Source organism: Myotis myotis, unplaced genomic scaffold (assembly GCF_014108235.1).
Source record: "Myotis myotis isolate mMyoMyo1 unplaced genomic scaffold, mMyoMyo1.p scaffold_m19_p_4, whole genome shotgun sequence".
Lineage (NCBI taxonomy): Eukaryota > Metazoa > Chordata > Mammalia > Chiroptera > Vespertilionidae > Myotis > Myotis myotis.
In genome coordinates this window covers 111,235,580-111,257,110 of record NW_023416346.1, presented here as the reverse complement: position 1 = coordinate 111,257,110, position 21,531 = coordinate 111,235,580, and the positions used below count along the sequence as shown (strand labels likewise).

General features: G+C 40.4%; 1 protein-coding gene across 3 annotated transcripts in view; it reads right to left on the bottom strand.

Moving 5' to 3' along the window:
* DMD (dystrophin) overlaps window positions 1–21,531 on the bottom strand; it is a 1,824,373-nt gene that overhangs the window by 78,253 nt on the left and 1,724,589 nt on the right. For all 3 annotated transcript variants that reach the window (XM_036304100.1, XM_036304097.1, XM_036304099.1), the window contains one exon: window positions 19,604–19,761. In XM_036304100.1, coding sequence (XP_036159993.1) covers window positions 19,604–19,761 — 158 coding nt within the window. The remainder of the gene's footprint in view (window positions 1–19,603; window positions 19,762–21,531) is intronic.

Here is a 21,531-nt window from a genome sequence, read left to right as displayed (position 1 = left end):
CTTTGAATCTTTCCTAGCCAGAACTCAAGTACTGAGGTTGCTGAACCCAGGTCCGTTCCTACTGTCACCAACAAGGCAAAACACTAGCCATGCTCAAGAGACATGGGAGTTCAACATACTATCCTTTTTTTTTTCTTTTTATTCTTCTTTATGGTTGATTTTTTCCCCCAAATTGAACACTGGCTGAAACCATTGTTTCTTCCAAATCACCCTTCATGGAGGAGGTCATGGCAGGCAGGAGGATAAGAGTGACTTTAATCACTGTGAAAGGGGAGGGGGCAAAGGCATTAATGTCAATGTCATAAAATGTGAAAGTTCCTTGGGATTAGTTTTCTCAGAAAGCACAAAGCTAACATCACACTACTGATTTCCTCCTTCTTTGTTCTCTCACCTTCATTGTTGTTGTTTTTTTAAATCCTCACCAGAAGATTTTTTTCCATTGATTTTTTTTAGAGTGGCAGAGAGGGGGAGAAACAGGAGAGAGAGACACATCAATTGGTTGCCTCCCTCATGCACCCTGACCAGGGCCAAGGATCGAGCATGCAACCAAGGTATGTGCCCTTGACCAGAATCAAATCCAGGACCCTTCAGTCCAAGGGCTGATGCTCTACCTATTGCACCAAACAGGCTAGGGGAGTGGTCAGGGAAACTGCGGCTTGCGAGCCACATGCAGCTCTTTGGCCCCTTTAGTGTGGCTCTTCCACAAAATACCATGTGCGGGCACGCACGTAAAGTGTAATTGAAACTTCGTGGCCCATGCGCAGAAGTCGGTATTTGTGGAAGAGCCACGGTCAAGGGGCGAAAGAGCCACATGTGGCTCGTGAGCCGCAGTTTGCCGACCACTGGGCTGGGGCAATTGTTCTTACAGCATCCCTTCATATATTGAGCATAGATGTGCTTTTCCCAGACACTTAAATGTGAATTTTTTGGCCATAAAAATAAGTTTAAGGATGCCCCACATTCATAGAAATTTTCCTTATTTAAAATAAGAATTGAGAGGTCAAGAATTATATTCATGAAACAACAAGAAGTAAAAAAAAAAAAAAAAAAAAAAAAAGGCTTGTCATAACTGCTGTCTTGGGTAGAAATCAAGTATTTTATTTAGAGTTCTGAAGATAATGAGGCCAGCAGTCACTGATCTAAATATTAATCAGGATTCTGAATCACCCATTAAAGATAAAATCAGCCCAAACAATAACACATGGTGATTATCCACTCTTCATTTACATGTTCAAGGACAACTGTTCTGACCTCAGGCTCTCCACTGCACCTGACTAATAAACCAATTAACACCATGCCTCTAGGGAACAAAAGCACAATTTTTAAATTTATGCTGATCCATAAATATATTCAATGTTATTAATTTATGCTAAAGAGTTCTTATTTAACAGGAAAGTTTCACATATACATGGTAAAGCACATATATCTGTCTGTAGGTATCACTGAATATACTTTCTCAAGTAGGAGTCAGGACACAGAATGCTAAAGCACAATACATCCCACTAACCCTTCCACTATTGCCTCCTACAATCATTTAAAATTCAGTTCAAGAAAAAGCAAAAGTATAGGAACAGAAAACAGAGTAGTAGTTTCCAGAGATTGCGAGCAGGCAGGATGACAACAAAGTCAGTGAATATATAATTTTAGTGGTAGTGGAAATATTCTGTGTCTTGATTATAGTGGTGGTGACACAATTATATGCATTTGTCTAAACTCCTAGAATTGAAAGCCAGAATAAATTTTAACTTATGTTTTTTATAGCTTTTTAAAAAGTAAGAGAAAAATTTTTAAATATTTTATCAAATGCAAAAAAGAAAACCAAACAAAAAACTCTAGCTTTTAGCCCTAGCTGGTTTGGCTCAGTGGATAGAGGATAGGCCTGCAGACTGAAGAGTCCTATGTTTGATTCCAGTCAAAGGCACATGCCTGGGTTGTGCTCTCAATCCCCAGTGGGGGCGTGCAAGAGGCAGCCAATCAATGATTCTCTCACCATTGATGTTTCTATCTCTCTCTACCTCCCCTTCCTCTCTGAAATCAATAAAAATATATTTAAAAAAATTAACTCTAGCTTTTAGATTAGAGAATTAAGACACACTAAGGACCCTGGATAAACAAAGAAGGGTATTATCTGTTTATTCTAGGAGCAAGTTTTGTACTTCCCTTAATCTTAAATAATCTTGGCAGAAAGAACTTTCTTTTTTAAAAATCCTATTTACAATCCAGTGACAAACATGGAAAAAAGGAAAACAGACAACGTTGAATACATAGTTCCTTGATTCCATGAGCTTTTTGGGTAAGTTTCTATGTAAATTAGAATGAATGGTGAACTGATGAAAGGGAGTTTGGAATAGTCTTTCAACTAAAAAGATGGTTCTCAAAAAGATTTTTTCATTAGCACCTCTGCCTCAAGGAAGAAAGGAAGGAAGGAGGAAAATTTGGTCTTAACAATGAAGTACAACTTTATAAGGTCAAGGAGGGAAAAGAGGATGACATATGCTTTTCCTTAGCAGTAGGTGTATGATGAATGAAACAGGTTCAACTACAGCACAAATCTATTTCAAAATACTGATCATGAAAATATCTATCACTCCACAATGAAAAGTTAACCACATAAACCACAATAAATTAAACTGATAATTATGAAGTTAAACCCAACATAACTTATAATAATTTTTCCCAAAACCCAGCAATTGAAAACAAATAGTCAACTCAAGACAATGCTGATAATCTATATAATAAAGAGCCAGGGTCAACCAGACCAGAAGTCAGTACTGGGTTGCCGTGGGGACCCAGCACTGACTGCCTCAGGGGCTGCGGATCAGGCCCAGAGAGAGGCCTGCAGAGAGAGAGGCAGGGTCTGATCCGTAGCCTCTGTGGCAGCCGTTGATCAGAACTTGCCTCTTTTTCTCTGCCAGCCTGGCCAACAGCCATGCCTCCATTTCTCTCCAGGCCTCCACCAAGGCAGCTGGATCAGCACCGCCTTTCTGATCAGGCCTCGTTGATAGGCCCAGAGACGCTGACTGGCATAGAAAGTGACCAATCAGAACCAAATCTGGGTCAACTGTGAAGAGCCAATGGCTGTCTAGGAGGCGGACTTTTGACACTGACTGGCATAGAAACTGACCAATCAGAACCAAATCTGGGTCAAATGTGAGGAGCCAATGGCAGCCTAGGAGGTGGAGCTTTTGACACTGACTAGCATAGAAACTGACCAATCAGAACCAAATCTGGGTCAACTGTGAGGAGCCAATGCCTGCCTAGGAGGTGGAGCTTTTGACGCTGTCTGGCATAGAAACTGACCAATCAGAACAAAATTGGCTGGCAGAGGAGGGCAATTAGGGGTGGTTGGACATTCCCCGAGGGGTCCCCAATTGGAGTGGGTGCAGGCTGGGCTGAGGGAACTGCCCCTCCCCCCCCGCACGAATTTCATGCACCGGGCCTCTAGTACTCTAATAAAAGGTGAAAATTTGCAGGAATTTTGTAATGAGGAATGAATACGCTATATTTATATAAAGTTACCCATACTAATCTTAGTAAATGTTAAACCCAGCTTGTTACCTAACCTGATTTTTCTCTCAAAACTAGAGCTTGCACGTTAATAGTTTTTTTAGTATACTTCACAGTTCAGCAGTTTCAATTCCTGTGTGAACCATCTAAGGAGCAGCCTGACTTCAAGGCCTTGGCTACTGCTGACTGCCAAGACACAGGAATCCAGATGGCTAACTCAAGGATACTGACCATGAAAACCCATATCAGGACCAGCAAGGACACTGCCTACATGTCCACAGCCCCTTCCCTGATCTCTTTGTTTTGCTTTCCTTCTCCCTCCTTATAAAAACCCCTGCCTGCACTGAAATGTTTGGGACCATAGTCCCTCATTTTTCTCAGGTGGTCAGTACTTGAATAAACCTATTTCCTTTTGCACTAGCACTTGGGCTCACAATTTTGGCTTTCATTTCAACAGGCAGCTGACCCTGGATCTGGTTACAATTCTAACTAGTTGTCCAGAAACAGGCCAGGTAGGAGCTTGGTGATGCAAACTGTTTATGAATATCAAATTATTGTAACTTGCTAATAACTATTAATGAGTACCCATTAAAAGGTGTGTAAAAAGAATGTCTATGGAGATATAGGAATCATATTTTGATTACTGAATAAGAAGCTAAAGGAAACATACTCAAAATGGAATTTTGGGGAGTTATTTTAAGGATAAAAAATATAAAAATGTGATCAATTTACATGGGGAATGCTGTCAAACTGTTTAGAAAGTGTCCTGGCATTGGTATTTTAACACTTGTAGAGAAAACAAAATCTCAAGTGTCTCTAAAATCTAATGTAAAGATGCTTGGCTATAGGTAGAAAGAACTGTTAACCTTGGCAAGGTATTGTCATGTTATAATACTTTAGATAATCATAGTTAACACTCAGGAAGCACTACTATGTATTTGCCCACCACAACTCTAAATGCTCTATTTCCATTGGATCATTTAACCCCAAGAGTTTAGGGGCCAGGAAGATCAAGAAATATACCCAAGGTTGTACACCCAGCAAATAGTACAGCTGGGATTTGAACACAGGAAGAGGGTTTCAGGGCCTATCCACTTAACCACTCTGCTACTCACTAACCCAGGTATTCTAGAATTATTTATTATTTATATATGATATACACATCTCTCTCTCTCTCTCTCTCTCTCTCTCTCTCTCTCTCTCACACACACACACACACACACACACACACACACACACACATATATATATATATATATATATATAGTAGTCCCCCTTATCCAAAGTTTCGATTTCTGAGGTTTCAGTTACCTGTGGTCAACAGCAGTCTGAAAATATTACATGGAAAATTTGAGAAACAATTAGCAAGTTTTAAATTCTGCACCAAAATTTTATGTCATCCTTTCCTGGACATGAATCATCCCTTTGTCTGGTGTATTCATACTATATAACTATGATCTATCAGTCACTTAGTAGCTGTCTTGGTTGTCAGATTAACTGTTTTTGGTATCACAGTGCTTGTGTTCAAGTAAACCTTATTTTATTGTTATAATTGTTCTATTTTATTATCAGTTTTTGTTGTAAATTTCTTACTATACCTAATTTGTAAATTAAATCTTATCACAGATGTGTATATATTTTTTAAAAACCCATAGTATAATAGGGTTCAGTACTCTTCTGCATTTTCAGGTATCCACTGGGGGTCTTGGAATGTCTTTTGTGGATAAGGGGAGACTACTGTACATACTTGTTCTCAATAGTTGAGATTGGAATTCATTCTCATTTCTATATCATTCTATATTACAGCAACTGTATATAGATGATATTCATTTTGTCGTATGAATATAAAAATTCAGAAGACAGATGAAAAAGCAACTTATTCATTTTCAATGCATGAATACAACAGGAGGCAGAAAAACAGATGTAAAATAAACAGATTTTGACACCGAAGCTCTTGTAGGTGACGCGCACAGAATATAAACTTGGCATCTCAATTCTATCTAAACAATAAATTCCTTAATATGTTTACAGAAGAAAATACTACAAACATGAGGAGGGGGTATTTCTCAGGGCACTGCCAAATACTAATTTACAGATACATGAATCTTTTCCAGAGTCACTTAAAAGTGTAACATTTTCTCACTTAAAAGGAAATATTTGGTTTCATTTGAAAGTAGACCAGATACCTGCGATTGGGATTAGAGTATTTTAAATAAAAGCCATGGATATGTGTGTGTGTGTGTGTGTGTGTGTGTTTAAGTGCGCTGGGGTAGGAGTAGAGGTGTTCATTTATCTACATCATCCTATTAGAACCTAAAATTCACCTAAGGGAACACATTAACACTTCCTTAGTTCAGTCTAGTATTTGAACTGGTTAAAGCCATCAATTTCTATTCAGATGGTTTAGCACAGCGATTCTCAACCTGTGGGTCGCAACCCCTTTGGGGGTCGAACGACCCTTTCACAGGGGTCACCTAAGACCATCGGAAAACACATATATAATTACATATTGTTTTTGTGATTAATCACTATGTTTTAATTATGTTCAATTTGTAACAATGAAATTGGAGGTCACCACAACATGAGGAACTGTATTAAAGGGTCACGGCATTAGGAAGGTTGAGAACCACTGGTTTAGCAGAAGGAAGTACTGGCTTGGAACACAGGGAACTTGGGCCTTCTGACATGATATAATTGTAGGATATAGAATATATTCAGTCTACCTCTCTGGGATTCAGTTTTCTCATGTGGAAAAGGAGAGATGAAAGACTAGACTTGGGGTAGTAATCACAAAAAAACAATACACAGATGATGTATTATAGACTTGTACACCTGAAACCTGTATAATTTTATTAACCAATGTCACCCTAATACATTCAATAAAAAATAAAATAAATTTTAAAAAAGGAGAGAAGGAAACAATCTCCAGGGTTGCAGTTTGTGTGACTCATTGCCAGGGCAGGCCTGGCCTTACTGGGGTCATAAGGATCAATCTGCTCTGTCAACAGAGATGTTTCCATGGAACATGAAAGAGGAATAACCTAATGATACATTCACTGAATCTGTTATTTCCAAAACAAACTCATTTCAAAACTTTACTTCTACTATTGCCCCTAAAGAGTCAATTTCCCAGTAAAATGTGTTGACTGCACTCTAGTTCTAATGTAGAAACATATCCTGTTGCCTCATTAAATATCAATGGACATACTAATGTCAAATCCATAAATTTATAGTGATTTTTCCTTTTTAATATCCACAGATATAATTTCACTTCCTGGCTTAATGGGTAATTTCTTGAAGAACCTCTACTGATTTTTGTGTTTTTTTAAATATATTATTTTATTGATTTTTTACAAAGAGGAAGAGAGAGGAATGTGCCCCACTGGGGATGTGCCTGCAACCAAGGTCCATGCCCTTGACTGGAATCGAACCTGGGACCCTTCAGTCCAAAGGCCGACACTCTATCCATTGAGCCAAACGGGTTAGGGCTCTACTGATTTTTAAATGGTAAAACATTTTACTTGGATTTGATAGTGATTTTCTTAACTTAGCCATTTTAACTGGACAATTCGGTGGCATGAAATACATTCATATTGTTGTGCAACCATCACCACCATGCATCTCCAGAATTGAGGGATATGGGTTGAGAAAAGCCTTTAAAAGACCATCCAGCAAGCATGGCACACGAAAACACGTGTCTCTCTTCCTGCCCCTGCCAGGCCCACCTGTGAATCAGAAGCTTACGCCTTTCTAACTGTACCCACTTGAAAAGAGGTAGGTCTTCCAGTTGGTGACAAGAAAACAAGGGAAAAAGAAAAGGACCATGGTCTGGAGTGAACTTCTGCAATACAGGGAGCGCATTTGTAGGAGAAACAAGTACTACCCTGCTGTTTCCTGAGGCTGCTGGAAACAGCTGCCTCTGAGCACAAACTTGCTGAAGGAGCCAGCCAGGCCCCGTTCCCAAGGTCTTACACTTCAAAGGGCAGGGGGCATTTTCACTCCTGCTATCTTTCCCTACAGCAAATATCACGTTTCAGGTTCCCCGTTGCAGTGAAAGGCAAGGTGAGTTGCCAGAGCACCTGGCTGAGGAAAAGCACCCGGGACCAGGATGTCAATTCTACAAAAAGCATTCACAATGGATCTGTTCAACCTGATTGCAAATTTCCAGAGCTCAGAGGATCCCCAGATCTAAGTAATATAAACCTTACCTGGCTCTGCGCCTACAAAATGCGCACAATACTCCACTAGAAACATCCAGATTGCCAATATTCAGCTTCTTAAAATAAGGACCCCCCCCCCCACGACACACAACTCTTCTACATTCCCAGGTTTGTTATGGCATCTTGTATTCCACCAGGGACCCAGGATAAATGCCTGTCATTTCACCTTGAGAAGCTGGGGAACAGTACTGTTGACCCTTGAACAACATGGGGCTTAGGGGTGCTGACTCCCTGTGCAGACAAAAATCTGCACGGAAATTCCGACTCCCCCAAAACATAACTACTTGCCAAAAACTTAAACAGTCGACTAACACATATTTTGTATGTTATACGTATTATATACTGTATTATTATGATACAGTAAGCTAGAGAAAAGAAAATGTTATTAAGAAAATCATAAGGAAAAGACAATACATTTACAGTATTTATTGAAAAAAAAAATCCATGTTTCAGTGGACCCACACAGTTCAAACCCATGTTGTTCAAGGGTCAACTACGGTATCAAAAAAAGTACATATTTGGGAATGAGGAGATAAGTGGGAAGAGGGATGGGGTGGGGACACTGGACTAGAAATCAAACTCTCCAGCAGTTGGGAAATTTTAGGGGCACAGATAAATTGTTCATCTACTTAAACAACAATAAAAACAAAACCTCCAAACCCTTCTTTTCCTAAAGGATTGGTGAGGACTAAATGAGAATTCAGGTGAGCGAAGGTAAGTATGTGTATCATCAGTAGCAATAGTAACAATATTATTATTTTAATCCTCACCCGAGGATATGTTTTTATTGCTTTTTAGAGAGAGAGAGAAACGTCTATATGAGAGAGAAACATCGGCTGGTTGCCTCCCATACTCGCCCTGGGGACTGGACCCACAACCTAGGTATGTGTCTTGACCAGGAATCAAACATGCTACACCTTTTGGTAAATGGGACAACGCTCCAACCCACTGAGTCACCTGGCCAGAGCATAGCAATATTATTGATAAGCATAGTAGGTACAAATGGTAAGGAGAAGCTCTTTCACAGTAGTGAAAGCAAACAGTGGGCAATTATGAAAACAGATTAGGAAAAGTCTGAGAGTTAGAGAAATTAGGATTTATTCAGTGGACAATGGCAAGAAACTGAAGATTTCTAAGAATGGTGTCAGACAGTGAATACATTTCTCTAAAACCAGTGTAAGGAGCAGTAAGACCAATGGAAGGGACCTGGGTGCAGAGGAGAGGCTTGTGATGAGAAGGCCTGAAAACAGTGTAAGAGAGGCAATGAAAAGGAATCAAACAAGACATTTCTTTCCCTTAAAAAAAAAAGCAAGCCTGGCTGGTGTGGCTCAATGGTTGAGCATCAACTGATGAACCAGGAGGTCACAGTTCAATCCCAGTCAGCATATACCCAGTTTGTGGGTTCAATCCCCAGTGTGGGGTGTGTAGGAGGCAGCCGATTGATGATTCTATTGGTATCTCTCTCTTTCTCTCCCTGCTGCTCTGAAACCAATTATATATATCTATCTATAGATAGATAGATAGATATAAAAGCTAATATGCTAAGTATCTGACCGAGCGGTTGACCAACCGGTTGCTATGACATGCACTGACCACCAGGGGGCAGATGCTCCAACTGGTAGGTTAGCTTGCTGCTGGAGTCCAGCCGATTGGGACTGGGAGAGATGGGGCCAGACACCCCTGGAGCCCTCTGATGGTCCCTCGTTGGCCACCAGCCCTGATCGGCCCCGATCAGAACTGGGCAAAATGGCCCTGATGGGCCCGATCGCCAGCAAGGCTGACGGACCCAACCTGTGCATGAATTTCGTGCACTGGGCCTCTAGTATATATATATTTTAAAAAAAAACAAAACTAGTACTTACTAATTTTTCTTCTAATTCTAGATGTTCAAAGGAGAAAATTTGGCAAATACAAAATAGGAGAGAGAAGAAAATGAGAACCACCTCTTACCACTATTAATCTTGCTGATGTCCCCCAGTCTCATGAAAGACATTCCCAAGACCTTGGAAACTGGCTAGCCAGGGCACATTCAATCAGTATGAGAGTATGGACTGAGTTCAAAGTTTTGACACTGAGGAGAGAGGGCTGCTACTACAGAGGTATAGGCGTATGGAAACAAGAGACATGAGGTTAGGAAAGAAGGTGAGCATCCAGCAAAAGGATACAACGGGCAGACCTGGACCAGACTGGGCTCCTCATAAGGGGACAGCACTGGGGAAAGTGAAGCTTCTGTTAAGTGGCCCCTTCAACCAAATTAAAGAGAGCCAGGGACTCTCTTACTCATTCCCAATAAACACACCCACTCAAGATAATTATGTGGTGATAGAGGTGTCAATAATCAATACAATGGCAATCATATTATTACAATATATATGTATCAAATCAATGTGACATACAGGAATTCCTCACTTAACATCATCGACAGGTTCTGTGACTTTAAGCAAAATGGCTTGTAATGAAACCAGTTTTACCACAGGCTAATTGATATAAACAGAGCTAAGCTCTGGCCGGTGTGGCTCAGTTCATTGAGTGTTGTCCCATGCACCAAGAGGTCGCCAGTTTGATTCCCGGTCAGGGCACATGCCCAGGTTGTGGGCTTGATCCCTAGTACAGGGCATGCAGGAGGCAACTTATAGATGTTTCCCTCTTATATCAATGTTTCTCTCTCTTTTCCCTCTCCTTTCCTCTCTCTCTGAAATTAATAAAAACATATTTAAAAAAACAAACACAAGAATTAAGTTCCTACAGCATCTCACCAACATTATAGTGTAACAATGTTGAACAAACCAACATTTTTTGAGGACCTGCTGTACACCTTAAATTTACAGTGTTATATGTCAAATATATTTCAATTAAAAAAAGAGAGAGAGTTGGCAGTGAGAGTGGCAGTGGCTGCCTGATGATGTTGGCAGTAGCACAGTCAGCACAGTGTGGTGACAGGACAATGGTTTCAGCAGTCCCGAAGGCAGCCCAGCTTACTCTGCAGGAGGGACTGTCTCTGAAAAGATGGCTGCAGGTTTATTTTCTAACCATTATTCTCAATCCAAGTCAAAACATACACACACACACACACACACACACACACACAACTACGTATATATACTAATACATACATATGAATGTGTGTAAGAGAGTTTCACAACTAGAACTCAAAAACTAACTGAAACGACTAAAGAAAAAATACTTAGGAAAAACAAAACACATCATTCAAACTGTTTTATAATTAGATTAAAAAAACACACACACCAACATGAATCTGTACTACTGTGGTCATTAGTAGTCACTGTATGAAAGTTACTTGTGTCTATATTCTGGAGTAGAAATATTGATGCAGCAACATGCAAGAAAAAAATCTAGAGGTAGGGATAGTCTATTAACTTTTTGGAAGATGTGAGTATGAGGTGAAAATATGCATTTCTTTCTTTATACCTATTTTAAAGTTACAGCTAATTTGCCACAATTTTCTCAACAGAAGCCAAATAGTATATACAACTCTGCATGAGTGGGTGGACTATATGTGCATTTAGTCCATTTGCCAAGTCAATTATTGAATGAATGCTCAGAATGCTTTAAACATGCAAATATTCACAATGTTCTGTCCATGAGGCCTTCTATAGTTTTAGCCTAGTCTGTGGTCAAAGACTACAGGTCTAACCCAGTTATATCTATGGCTAGTTCTATTGGTAACAGGATTAGAATAGATTGAAAAACCCCATGTTAATAAAAACAGCTCTCAGCATTTAAAAAAGAAAATAAGAACACTGTGACTAATGTGATACTGAAAATGTCTCACTCCTTCGGTGCTGGTGGCATTACAAATAGAAACAACTTTTGACAAAATGCCACCTGGTAATATGTATCAAAAGCCATAAAACTGAGAGTAACCAAGATGGCGGCATAGGTAAACACCTGAAATTGCTGCCTCACGCAACCACTTCAAAAATACAACTAAAAGACAAAACAGACATCATCCAGAACCACAGGAAGGCTGGCTGAGTGGAAATTCTACAACTAGAAGGAAAGAGAAAAGCACACTGAGACTCAGAGGAGGTACGGAAGGAAAGTGAAGAAGTATGGAGGTACACACAGAAAAGGATGGCAACTGAGGACGCGACTGTCTTTGTCAATCAGGAGGGAGACACAAGCTCCCGACTGCTCTGAACTCCAGTTGCAGGTGAGTCTCTGGGGACCCAGATGTATACGGGGAGAAACTGGACTACCTGGCATCGGTCAGAACTTGAGGGCAGCTTTCTCTCAGAGGTGCTTGCAGTGATTACCAGGATACTGAGACACGGGGCCTCTTAGGGCAGAACTGAGGAGCAGCCATAGCTGTTTGCTCTGCCCTGTTGATTCCCTGAGACCCCACCCAAGCTGTGCGCAGAGGCTTTTGCATATGAATGGCCTGGCCCTTTGCAATCTAAAATTACCTAACAAACTGCAGCTGGGTCAGAGAGACCCAGAACATCCAAAAGAAGGCCCAAGGCCCCACAGCAGCTTGCATTGCTTCACAGCTGGGCCTCATCTGGGCACCTCCATAACCCAAACAAAGAAGAGGAATCTGCAGATCTCTCCATAGCTCCTGCTGGGTAGCCTCAGGCAGAGGCTAAATTAGCACCTCCTTAGAGATCCAAGAGCCAGTGTACCCAATGGTCAGAGTGGGACCATCCAGATGGCAACTCCTCAGATCCATAAGGGACACACTCAGGGGGCAGACTCAGTGAGCACCAAAGCCCCACTGAAACAAGTCTTGCCCCAGAAGTGTGTCTCTAGCACAGAAATTCTCCCACCGTAGACACAGCTGATTCTCATAGCCAATTGGCCTGGAGGTCAATTCCTCCCAGTGATACCTACAACAATCAAGGCTTACTTACAACAAGACTGTGCACACAGCCCACAAAGGGGTGCACCAAGAGTTTCCACCTCAGTTAATTGGGGAGGTTGAGCCACTGGGCCCTATAGGACACCTAGCACACAAAGCCACTCTACCAACACAGGGAAGCATAAAAAATGCAGAGACAGAGAAACAGGTCACAAATGACAGAAATGGAGGAAAGCAAACGACTGGATATAGAGTTCAAAACCATGGTTATAAGGTTTTTCAAGAATTTTCTAGAAACCGCCAATAAATTTAGTGAGACCCTCGATAAATCTAGTGAGACCCTCGAGGATATGAAAAAGGACCAACTAGAAATTAAGCATACACTGACTGAAATAAAGAATATTATACAGAGATCCAACAGCAGACTAGAGGATCACAAGAATCAAGTCAAAAATTTGAAATACGAAGAAGCAAAAAACACCCAACTGGAAAAACAAAAGAAAAAAGAATCCAAAAATATGAAGATAGTGTAAGGAGCCTCTGGGAAAATTTCAAGCGTACAACATCTGAATTAACGGGGTGCCAGAAGAAGAAAGAGAGCAAGATATTGAAAACCTATTTGAAGAAATAATGATAGAAAACTTCCCGTACCTGGTGAAATAAATAGACTTACAAGTCCAGGAAGCGCAGAAAACCCCAAACAAAAGGAATCCAAGGAGGACCACACCAAGACACATCATAATTAAAATGCCAGGGACTCACACAGACTGAAAGTGAAAGGATGGAAAAATATCTTTCAGGCAAATGGAAAGGAAAAGAAAGCTGGGGTAGCAATACTTATATCGGACAAAATAGACCTCAAAGTGAAGGCCATAACAAGAGATAAGGAAGGCCACTTCATAATACTAAAGGGATCAATACAACAAGAAGATATAATCCTGGTAAACATATATGCACCCAATGCAGGAGCACCCAAATTCATAAAAAAACTCCTGGAAGATATCAAAGGAGACATCGACAACAATACAATCATAGTAGGGGACTTTAATACACCACTGACAGCACTGGATAAGTCCTCTAGACAAATAATCAGCAAAGATATAGCAATCCTAAATGACTCACTAGATCAGATGGACTTAATAGACATCTTCAGAACACTTCACCCGAAAGCCAGGGAATATACATTCTACTCAAATGCTCATAGGACATATTCAAAAATAGTCCATATATTGGGTCACAAGCAAAGTATCCCCAAATTCAAGAAAATTGAAATCATAAAAAGCGTCTTCGCAGACCACGATGGCATAATATTAGAAATAAACTACAATAAAAACAACCCAAAATACTCAAACACCTGGAAGCTGAATAGCATGCTATTAAATATTGATTGGGTTACCAATGAAATCAAAGAAGAAATTCGAAACATCCTGGAAACTAATGACAATGAAAACACAACAATCCAAAACCTATGGGACACAATGAAAGCAGTCCTGAGAGGGAAGTTTATAGCTCTACAGGCCTATCTCAACAAACAAGAAAAAATGGTAGTAAATCATCTAATTCTACAACTCAAAGAATTAGAAAGAGAGCAACAAGAAAACCCCAGAGTGAGCAGAAGGAAGGAGATAATAAAGATTAGAGCAGAAATAAATGACATAGAGACCAAAAAAACAATACAGAAAATCAATGAAACCAAGAGCTGGTTCTTTGAAAGGATAAACAAGATTGACAAACCTCTAGCCAGACTCACCAAGAAGCAAAGAGAGAGGACCCAAATAAACAAAATCAGAAACGATAGAGGCGAAATAACAACAGACCCCACAGAAATACAAATGATTGTTAAAAAATACTATGGACAGCTCTACTCCAACAAACTAGACAACCTGGAGGAAATGGACAAATTCCTAGAAAAATACAACATTCCAAAACTCAATCAGGAAGAATCTAAAAATCTCAACAGGCCAATAACTATGGAAGAAATTGAAGCAGTCATCAAAAAGCTTCCAGCAAACAAAAGCCCAGGACCAGACGGCTTCACAGGGGAGTTTTACCAAACATTCAAGGAAGAACTAAAACCTATCCTCCTCAGACTACTACAAAAAATTCAAGAGGAAGGAACACTTCCAAGCTCATTCTATGAAGCCAGCATCACCCTAATACCAAAACCAGGTAAAGACAACACAATGAAAGAGAATTACAGGCCAATATCCCTCATGAACATAGATGCCAAAATCCTCAACAAAATCTTAGCAAATCGGATCCAGCAGTACATCAGAAAGATCATACACCATGACCAAGTAGGATTTATCCCAGGGATGCAAGGATGGTACAATATCCGCAAATCAATAAACGTGATACATCACATAAACAAATTGAAAGAAAAAAACCACATGGTCATATCAATTGATGCAGAAAAAGCATTTGACAAAATTCAACACCCATTTTTGATAAAAGCTCTCAGCAAGGTGGGAGTAGAAGGATCATACCTCAACATAATAAAAGCCATATATGACAGGCCCACAGCCAACATCATACTCAATGGACAAAAACTAACACCATTTCCCCTAAGAACAGGAACAAGACAGGGATGCCCCCTCTCACCACTCCTGTTCAACATAGTACTGGAAGTGTTAGCCATTGCAATTCGGCAAGAAGAAGAAATAAAAGGCATCCAAATTGGAAAAGAGGAAGTAAAACTGTCCTTATTTGCAGACGACATGATATTATACATACAAAACCCTAGAGACTCCATCCAAAAGCTACTGGACTTAATACATGAATTTGGCAATGTAGCAGGATACAAAATTAACCCCAAGAAATCCGAGGCATTTCTATACACCAATAGTGAACTTTCAGAAAGAGAGATTATAAAAACAATCCCGTTTACCATCGCACCAAAAAAATTAAGCTACCTAGGAATAAACTTAACTAAAGAGGTAAAAGACCTCTACTCAGAAAACTACAGGACGTTGAAAAAAGATATAGAGGAAGACATAAACAGATGGAAGAACATACCGTGTTCATGGATTGGTAGAATCAACATCATTAAAATGTCCATACTACCCAAAGCAATCTATAAATTCAACGCACTTCCCATTAAAATACCAACGGCATACTTCAGAGATCTAGAACGAACTCTCCAAAAATTCATCTGGAATAAAAAAAGACCTCGAATAGCTGCAGCAATCCTGAAAAAGACCAAAGTAGGTGGGATCTCAATACCAGATATCAAGATGTATTACAAAGCCACTGTTCTCAAAACTGCCTGGTACTGGCACAAGAATAGGCATATAGATCAATGGAATAGAATAGAGAGCCCAGAAATCGGCCCGAACCAATATGCTCAATTAATATTTGACAAAGGAGGCAAGAACATACAATGGAGTCAAGATAGTCTCTTCAATAAATGGTGCTGGGAAAATTGGACAGATATATGCAAGAAAATGAAACTAGACCACCAACTTACACCATACACAAAAATAAACTCAAAATGGATAAAGGACTTAAATGTACGACAGGAAACTATAAAAATTCTAGAAGAATCCAAAGGCAACAAAATCTCAGACATATGCCGAAGCAATTTCTTCACTGATACAGCTCCTAGGGCACTTGAAACTAAAGAGAAAATGAACAAATGGGACTACATCAAAATAAAAAGCTTCTGCACAGCAAAAGAAACCATCAACAAAACAATGAGAAAACCCACTGTGTGGGAAAACATATTTGCCAATGTCATATCCGATAAGGGCCTAATCTCCAAAATTTATAGGGAACTCATACAACTTAACAAAAGGAAGATAAACAATCCAATCAAAAAATGGGCAAAGGACCTAAATAGACACCTTTCAAAAGAGGACATTCAGAAAGCCAAGAGACATATGAAAACATGCTCAAAGTCACTAATCATCCGAGAGATGCAAATCAAAACAACAATGAGGTACCATCTCACACCTGTCAGACTGGCTATCATCAACAAATCAACAAACGACAAGTGCTGGAGAGGATGTGGAGAAAAAGGAACACTTGTGCACTGCTGGTGGGAATGCAGACTGGTGCAGCCACTATGGAAGACAGTATGGAGTTTCCTTAAAAAACTGAAAATGGAACTCCCATTTGACCCTGTGATCCCACTTCTAGGAATATATCCCAAGAAACCAGAAACACCAATCAGAAAGGATATATGCACCCCTATGTTCATAGCAGCACAATTCACCATAGCTAAGATCTGGAAACAGCCTAAGTGCCCATCAGTAGATGAATGGATTAGAAAACTGTGGTACATCTACACGATGGAATACTATGCTGCTCTAAAAAGGAAGGAACTCTTACCATTTGCAACGTCATGGATGGAACTGGAGAGCATTATGCTAAGTGAAATAAGCCAGTCAATGAAGGAAAAATACCACATGATCTCACTCATTCATGGATAATAGAGACCATTATAAACTTTTGAACAATAATAGATACAGAGGCAGAGCTGCCTCAAACAGATTGTCAAACTGCAGCAGGAAGGCCGGGGAGGGTTGCGGGGCAGGAGGTAGGGGGGTAAGAGATCAACTAAAGGACTTGTATGCATGCATAGAAGCATAACCAGTGGACATAAGACATTGGGGGATAGGGGAGGCTAGGGGATTGTCTAGGGCGGGGGGATAAAATGGACACATATGTAATACCCTTTGTAATACTTTAAGCAATAAAAAAAATAAAAAGAAAAAAAAAAAAAATAAAAATAAAATGCCAAGGGCAAAAGACAAAGAGAGAATCTTAAAAGCAACAAGAGAAAAACAGTTAATTACCTACAAGGGAGTACCCATAAGATTGTCAGCTGATTTCTCAATAGAAACTATGCAGGCCAGAAGGGAGTGGTAAAAAATATTCAAAGTGATGAGTAGCAAGAACCTACAACCAAGATTACTTTACCCAGCAAAGCTATCATTCAGAATTGAAGGTCAGATAAAGAGCTTCACAGATAAGGAAAAGCTAAAGGAGTTCATCCCCACCAAACCAGTATTATATGAAATGCTGAAAGGTATCTTTTAAGAAGAGGAAGAAGAAGAAAAAGGAAAAGATAAAAATTATGAACAAGGAGTACATATCTATCAATAAGTGAATCTAAAAATCAAGTGAATAAAAAATCTGATGAACAGAATAAACTGGTGGATATAATAGAATCAGGGGCATAGAAAGGGAGTGGACTGACAATTCTCGGGAGGAAAGGGGTGAGGGGGGTGCGGGAAGAGTCTGGAAAAAAATCGTACACCTATGGATGAGGACAGTAAGGGGGGGGTAAGGGCAGAGGGTGGGGTGGGAGCTGGGTGGAGGGGAGCTATGGGGGGGAAAAAGAGGAACAACTGTAATAATCTGAACAATAAAGATTTAGTTTAAAAAAAATAAAGTAACCTTCAGCCACAAAAATAGCCATAAAACTGTTTATGTCATTTAGTCTGGTAATCTCACTTTTTAGAATTTATCCTAAGGAAAAAAACTTCAGTCAAAAACAAAAGAGCTAACTGCAAAAAGATGTTCATTGCAGCATTACCCACCTTATAAAACAAATAGGAACAACCTAAATGTCTATCCATGGAGTGTTCAGGCATTTGGAGGAAGAGAGTGTTTCTGGGGGCACTGATTATGGTGTGGAAAACACAATGGGGCAGGACAAGAAAGAGAATGGACAAGACTGTGTTGAGATACTGATGGGCATTAGCAGACGGTAATTGATATAAACAAGAGTTAAGTTCCTACAGCAAACACGTCAAACTCAAAGGCTAACACGGGCCAAATAAACAAGGTTTAAGTTTACGTGGGCCGCAAAAAAACAAAAGCTTCAATTTTCATAGAGTCGTAGGTTTATTTCGATAGAGACATGCTGAATACAAAGGGCTGAAATAAATGAGTCATCATTAACATAAAATAATAGAAACATCGCCCTGGCCGGTTTGGCTCCGTGGATAGAGAGTCAGCCTGGGAACTCAAGTGTCCCAGGTTCGATTCTGGTCAAGGGCATGTACCTTGGTTGCAGGCACATCCCCAGTGGGGAGTATGCAGGAGGCAGCTGATCAATGTTTCTCTCTCATCGATGTTTCTGACTCTCTATCCCTCTCCCTTTCTCTCTGTAAAAAATCAATAAAATATATTTAAAAAAAAATAGAAACATCGATGTGAGAGAAACCCATCAATTGGTTGCCTCCTGCACAAGCCCTGACCAGGGCTCAGGCCAGGGAGGAGCCTGCAACCAAGGTATGTGCCCTTGACCAGAATCAAACCCGGGACCCTTTGGTACACAGGCAGGCTGATGCTCTATCTATTGAGCCATACCAGCTAGGGCCAGATGGAGATTTCTTTTCCTTCCTCTGCACTATCCTCTGTCCCTGAGACCTGGAGTTCCAGAAACCTCCGCAGACAATTTAAAAAGGTTTCCAATATCAAAAATCCCCTATCTACCTGCCTACAGAAGAGCTATATAAGCAATGAAAGTTCTGTGTTTTAAAAATATCTATACTAATAATAGAGAAATATGCAAATTGTCCAGGACATTGTCACAGTAACAGTAACGACCAAACAGCAGGCTGCTTGGGGCGACAAGGCCAGCAGGTGCATTAGTGAGGGATGACCAAATGACTGAACAGCAGGCTACGTGGGGTGACCAGGCCAGCAGGGGGGTTAGTGAGGGATGATCAAACGACTGAGCAGCAGGCGGTGTGGGGCGGCCAGGCCAGCAGGGGGGTTAGTGAGGGACGACCAAAGAACTGAGCAGCAGGCGGCGTGGGGTGACCAGGCCAGCAGGGGGGTTAGTGAGGGACGACCAAACAACTGAGCAGCAGGCTGCGTGGAGCAACCAGGCCAGCAGGGGAGGGCAGTTGGGTGCAACCAGGTCGGCAGGGAAGGGCCTAAACTGGCAGTTGAACATCCCCCAAGGGGTCCCAGATTGGAGAGGGTGTAGGCCGGGCTGAGGGACAGGGACACCCCCCACCCCCATGCACAAATTTCATGCACCAGGCCTCTATTCTAAAATATAAAACATTAAATATGTTACTTAAGAAGGTGAATAACTTACAAACTGGAAGCAGCTTCTGACACTCGGCTCAATGTTACTGCCCCCAAAGGATGCAACTTCACCCAACTGTCTTGGGATTTGGATGGAATCATGCAGAAGGAGGCCCAGCCTGCGCTGGTCACAAAATCCTGTTGAACTTGCCACTTGCTTGAAAAGGTCTACAAAAGGAAGAAGAAAATCGCAACAAATGAAAAAGCAGCACCAAGTAAGTGCTAACAGAACCCAATGGCCAACTCACTTCCAGTACCAATTCCCAAGAGTAGCCAATATTCCCATAGGGCAGTTACTTCTACCGTATGTTAATCTAGACGTTTAATATTTTTATGGATGAACTACAGCCTTCAAGAAATGAGTTTACATACAATCCTGACACCTTAATTTTTCCTAAGTCAGAAGACAATCCTTTGGGAAATTATGTTATGTGTAGGACATAACTACTATAATAAAATAAATGTTGTAGCATTAAGAACCATAAGCACCATCCCCTTTGGACATCAGAGATTCAAAAATGTACCAAAATTGGGACTTCTTTATGAAGCCAACAGATCACTGAGTTTCTTGTATGTGTTCCCACAGGATGTTGTACATATTTGTAATTAGCTCTCATCACTTTACAGTGATTCAATAGGTGGCTGTCTTTTTGGATGAAGGGTGGTATCTCCTTGAGAGCAGGGACCTTATCTTGGTAACTGTGTGCCGGAAATATCTACAGTAGAACAGTTGTACCTGCAAAAAGCAGGTGTCCAATATAGTGGGTTTATGGACTGAATGAACATACCAAACACTTGCAATATGTTTTACTCTCAGAAATAAAATCATCTTAATCACACATTGTATTCAAATAAAAGTTGTCCAAAAAATTAAGAAAGTTTTTCCTACTCATAAGCATACTTTTTGTTTTTAATCCTCACCTAAAAAATATTTTTTACATTGACTTTTTTAAGAGAGAGTGGAGGGGAGGGAGAAGGGAGTGGGGGAGGGAGGGAGGGGGGAGGGAGGGAGGGAGGGAGAGAGAGAGAGAGAGAGAGAGAGAGAGAGAGAGAGAGAGAGAGATGAGAGATGAGAGCGACAAATTGATTGGTTGCCTTCCATATGTGCCCTGGAGCCTGCAACCAAGGTATGTGCCCTTGACAAGGAATTGAACACTAGATCCTTCAGTCCAAGGGCCAACACTCAAACCACTGAGACAAACTGGCTAGGGCTCAGAAGTACACTTTAAACTCGCCGAAACCGGTTTGGCTCAGTGGATAGAGCGTCGGCCTGCGGATTGAAGGGTCCCAGGTTCGATTCCGGTCAAGGGCATGTACCTGGGTTGCGGGCACATCCCCAGTGGGAGATGTGCAGGAGGCAGCTGATCGATGTTTCTCTCTCATCAATGTTTCTAGCTCTCCATCTCTCTCCCTTCCTCTCTGTAAAAAATCAATAAAAAAAAAAAAGATATTCTGGCAAATCTTCTGAGAGACTGACATTTTTAAAATAAAAATTGGGGAAATAAAGAAAAAAATACTATTTCCTATTTAAAAAAAAAAAGAAGTACACTTTAAACTCTAAGAAATTAAATATGTTAGTGAAACATCTAAGATGGCAATAACCAAAATGAAAGAGCACACAACCACTTTTCATCATCTATCCAATACACACACATAGATTTTTTCAAAATTATGAATTATTTTCAAATATCCCAATTTGAAGTTAATATTTCGGTTTCACCAACCTCAAAACACATTCCTGCATAATAGTTACTTGAAACACAAACTTGAAGCTCCCTTGATGATTCCATTTAGTATTACAATGTGCTGTTACAACAATAGCATTGACACGATTAGATTATTAGCTAACCTATAATAACTATAATACTTAAAAGAGGAATAAACACAGAAAGATTCTATTTTATCCAAAGTATGTTCTTAAGTGGTTAACAAAATCTG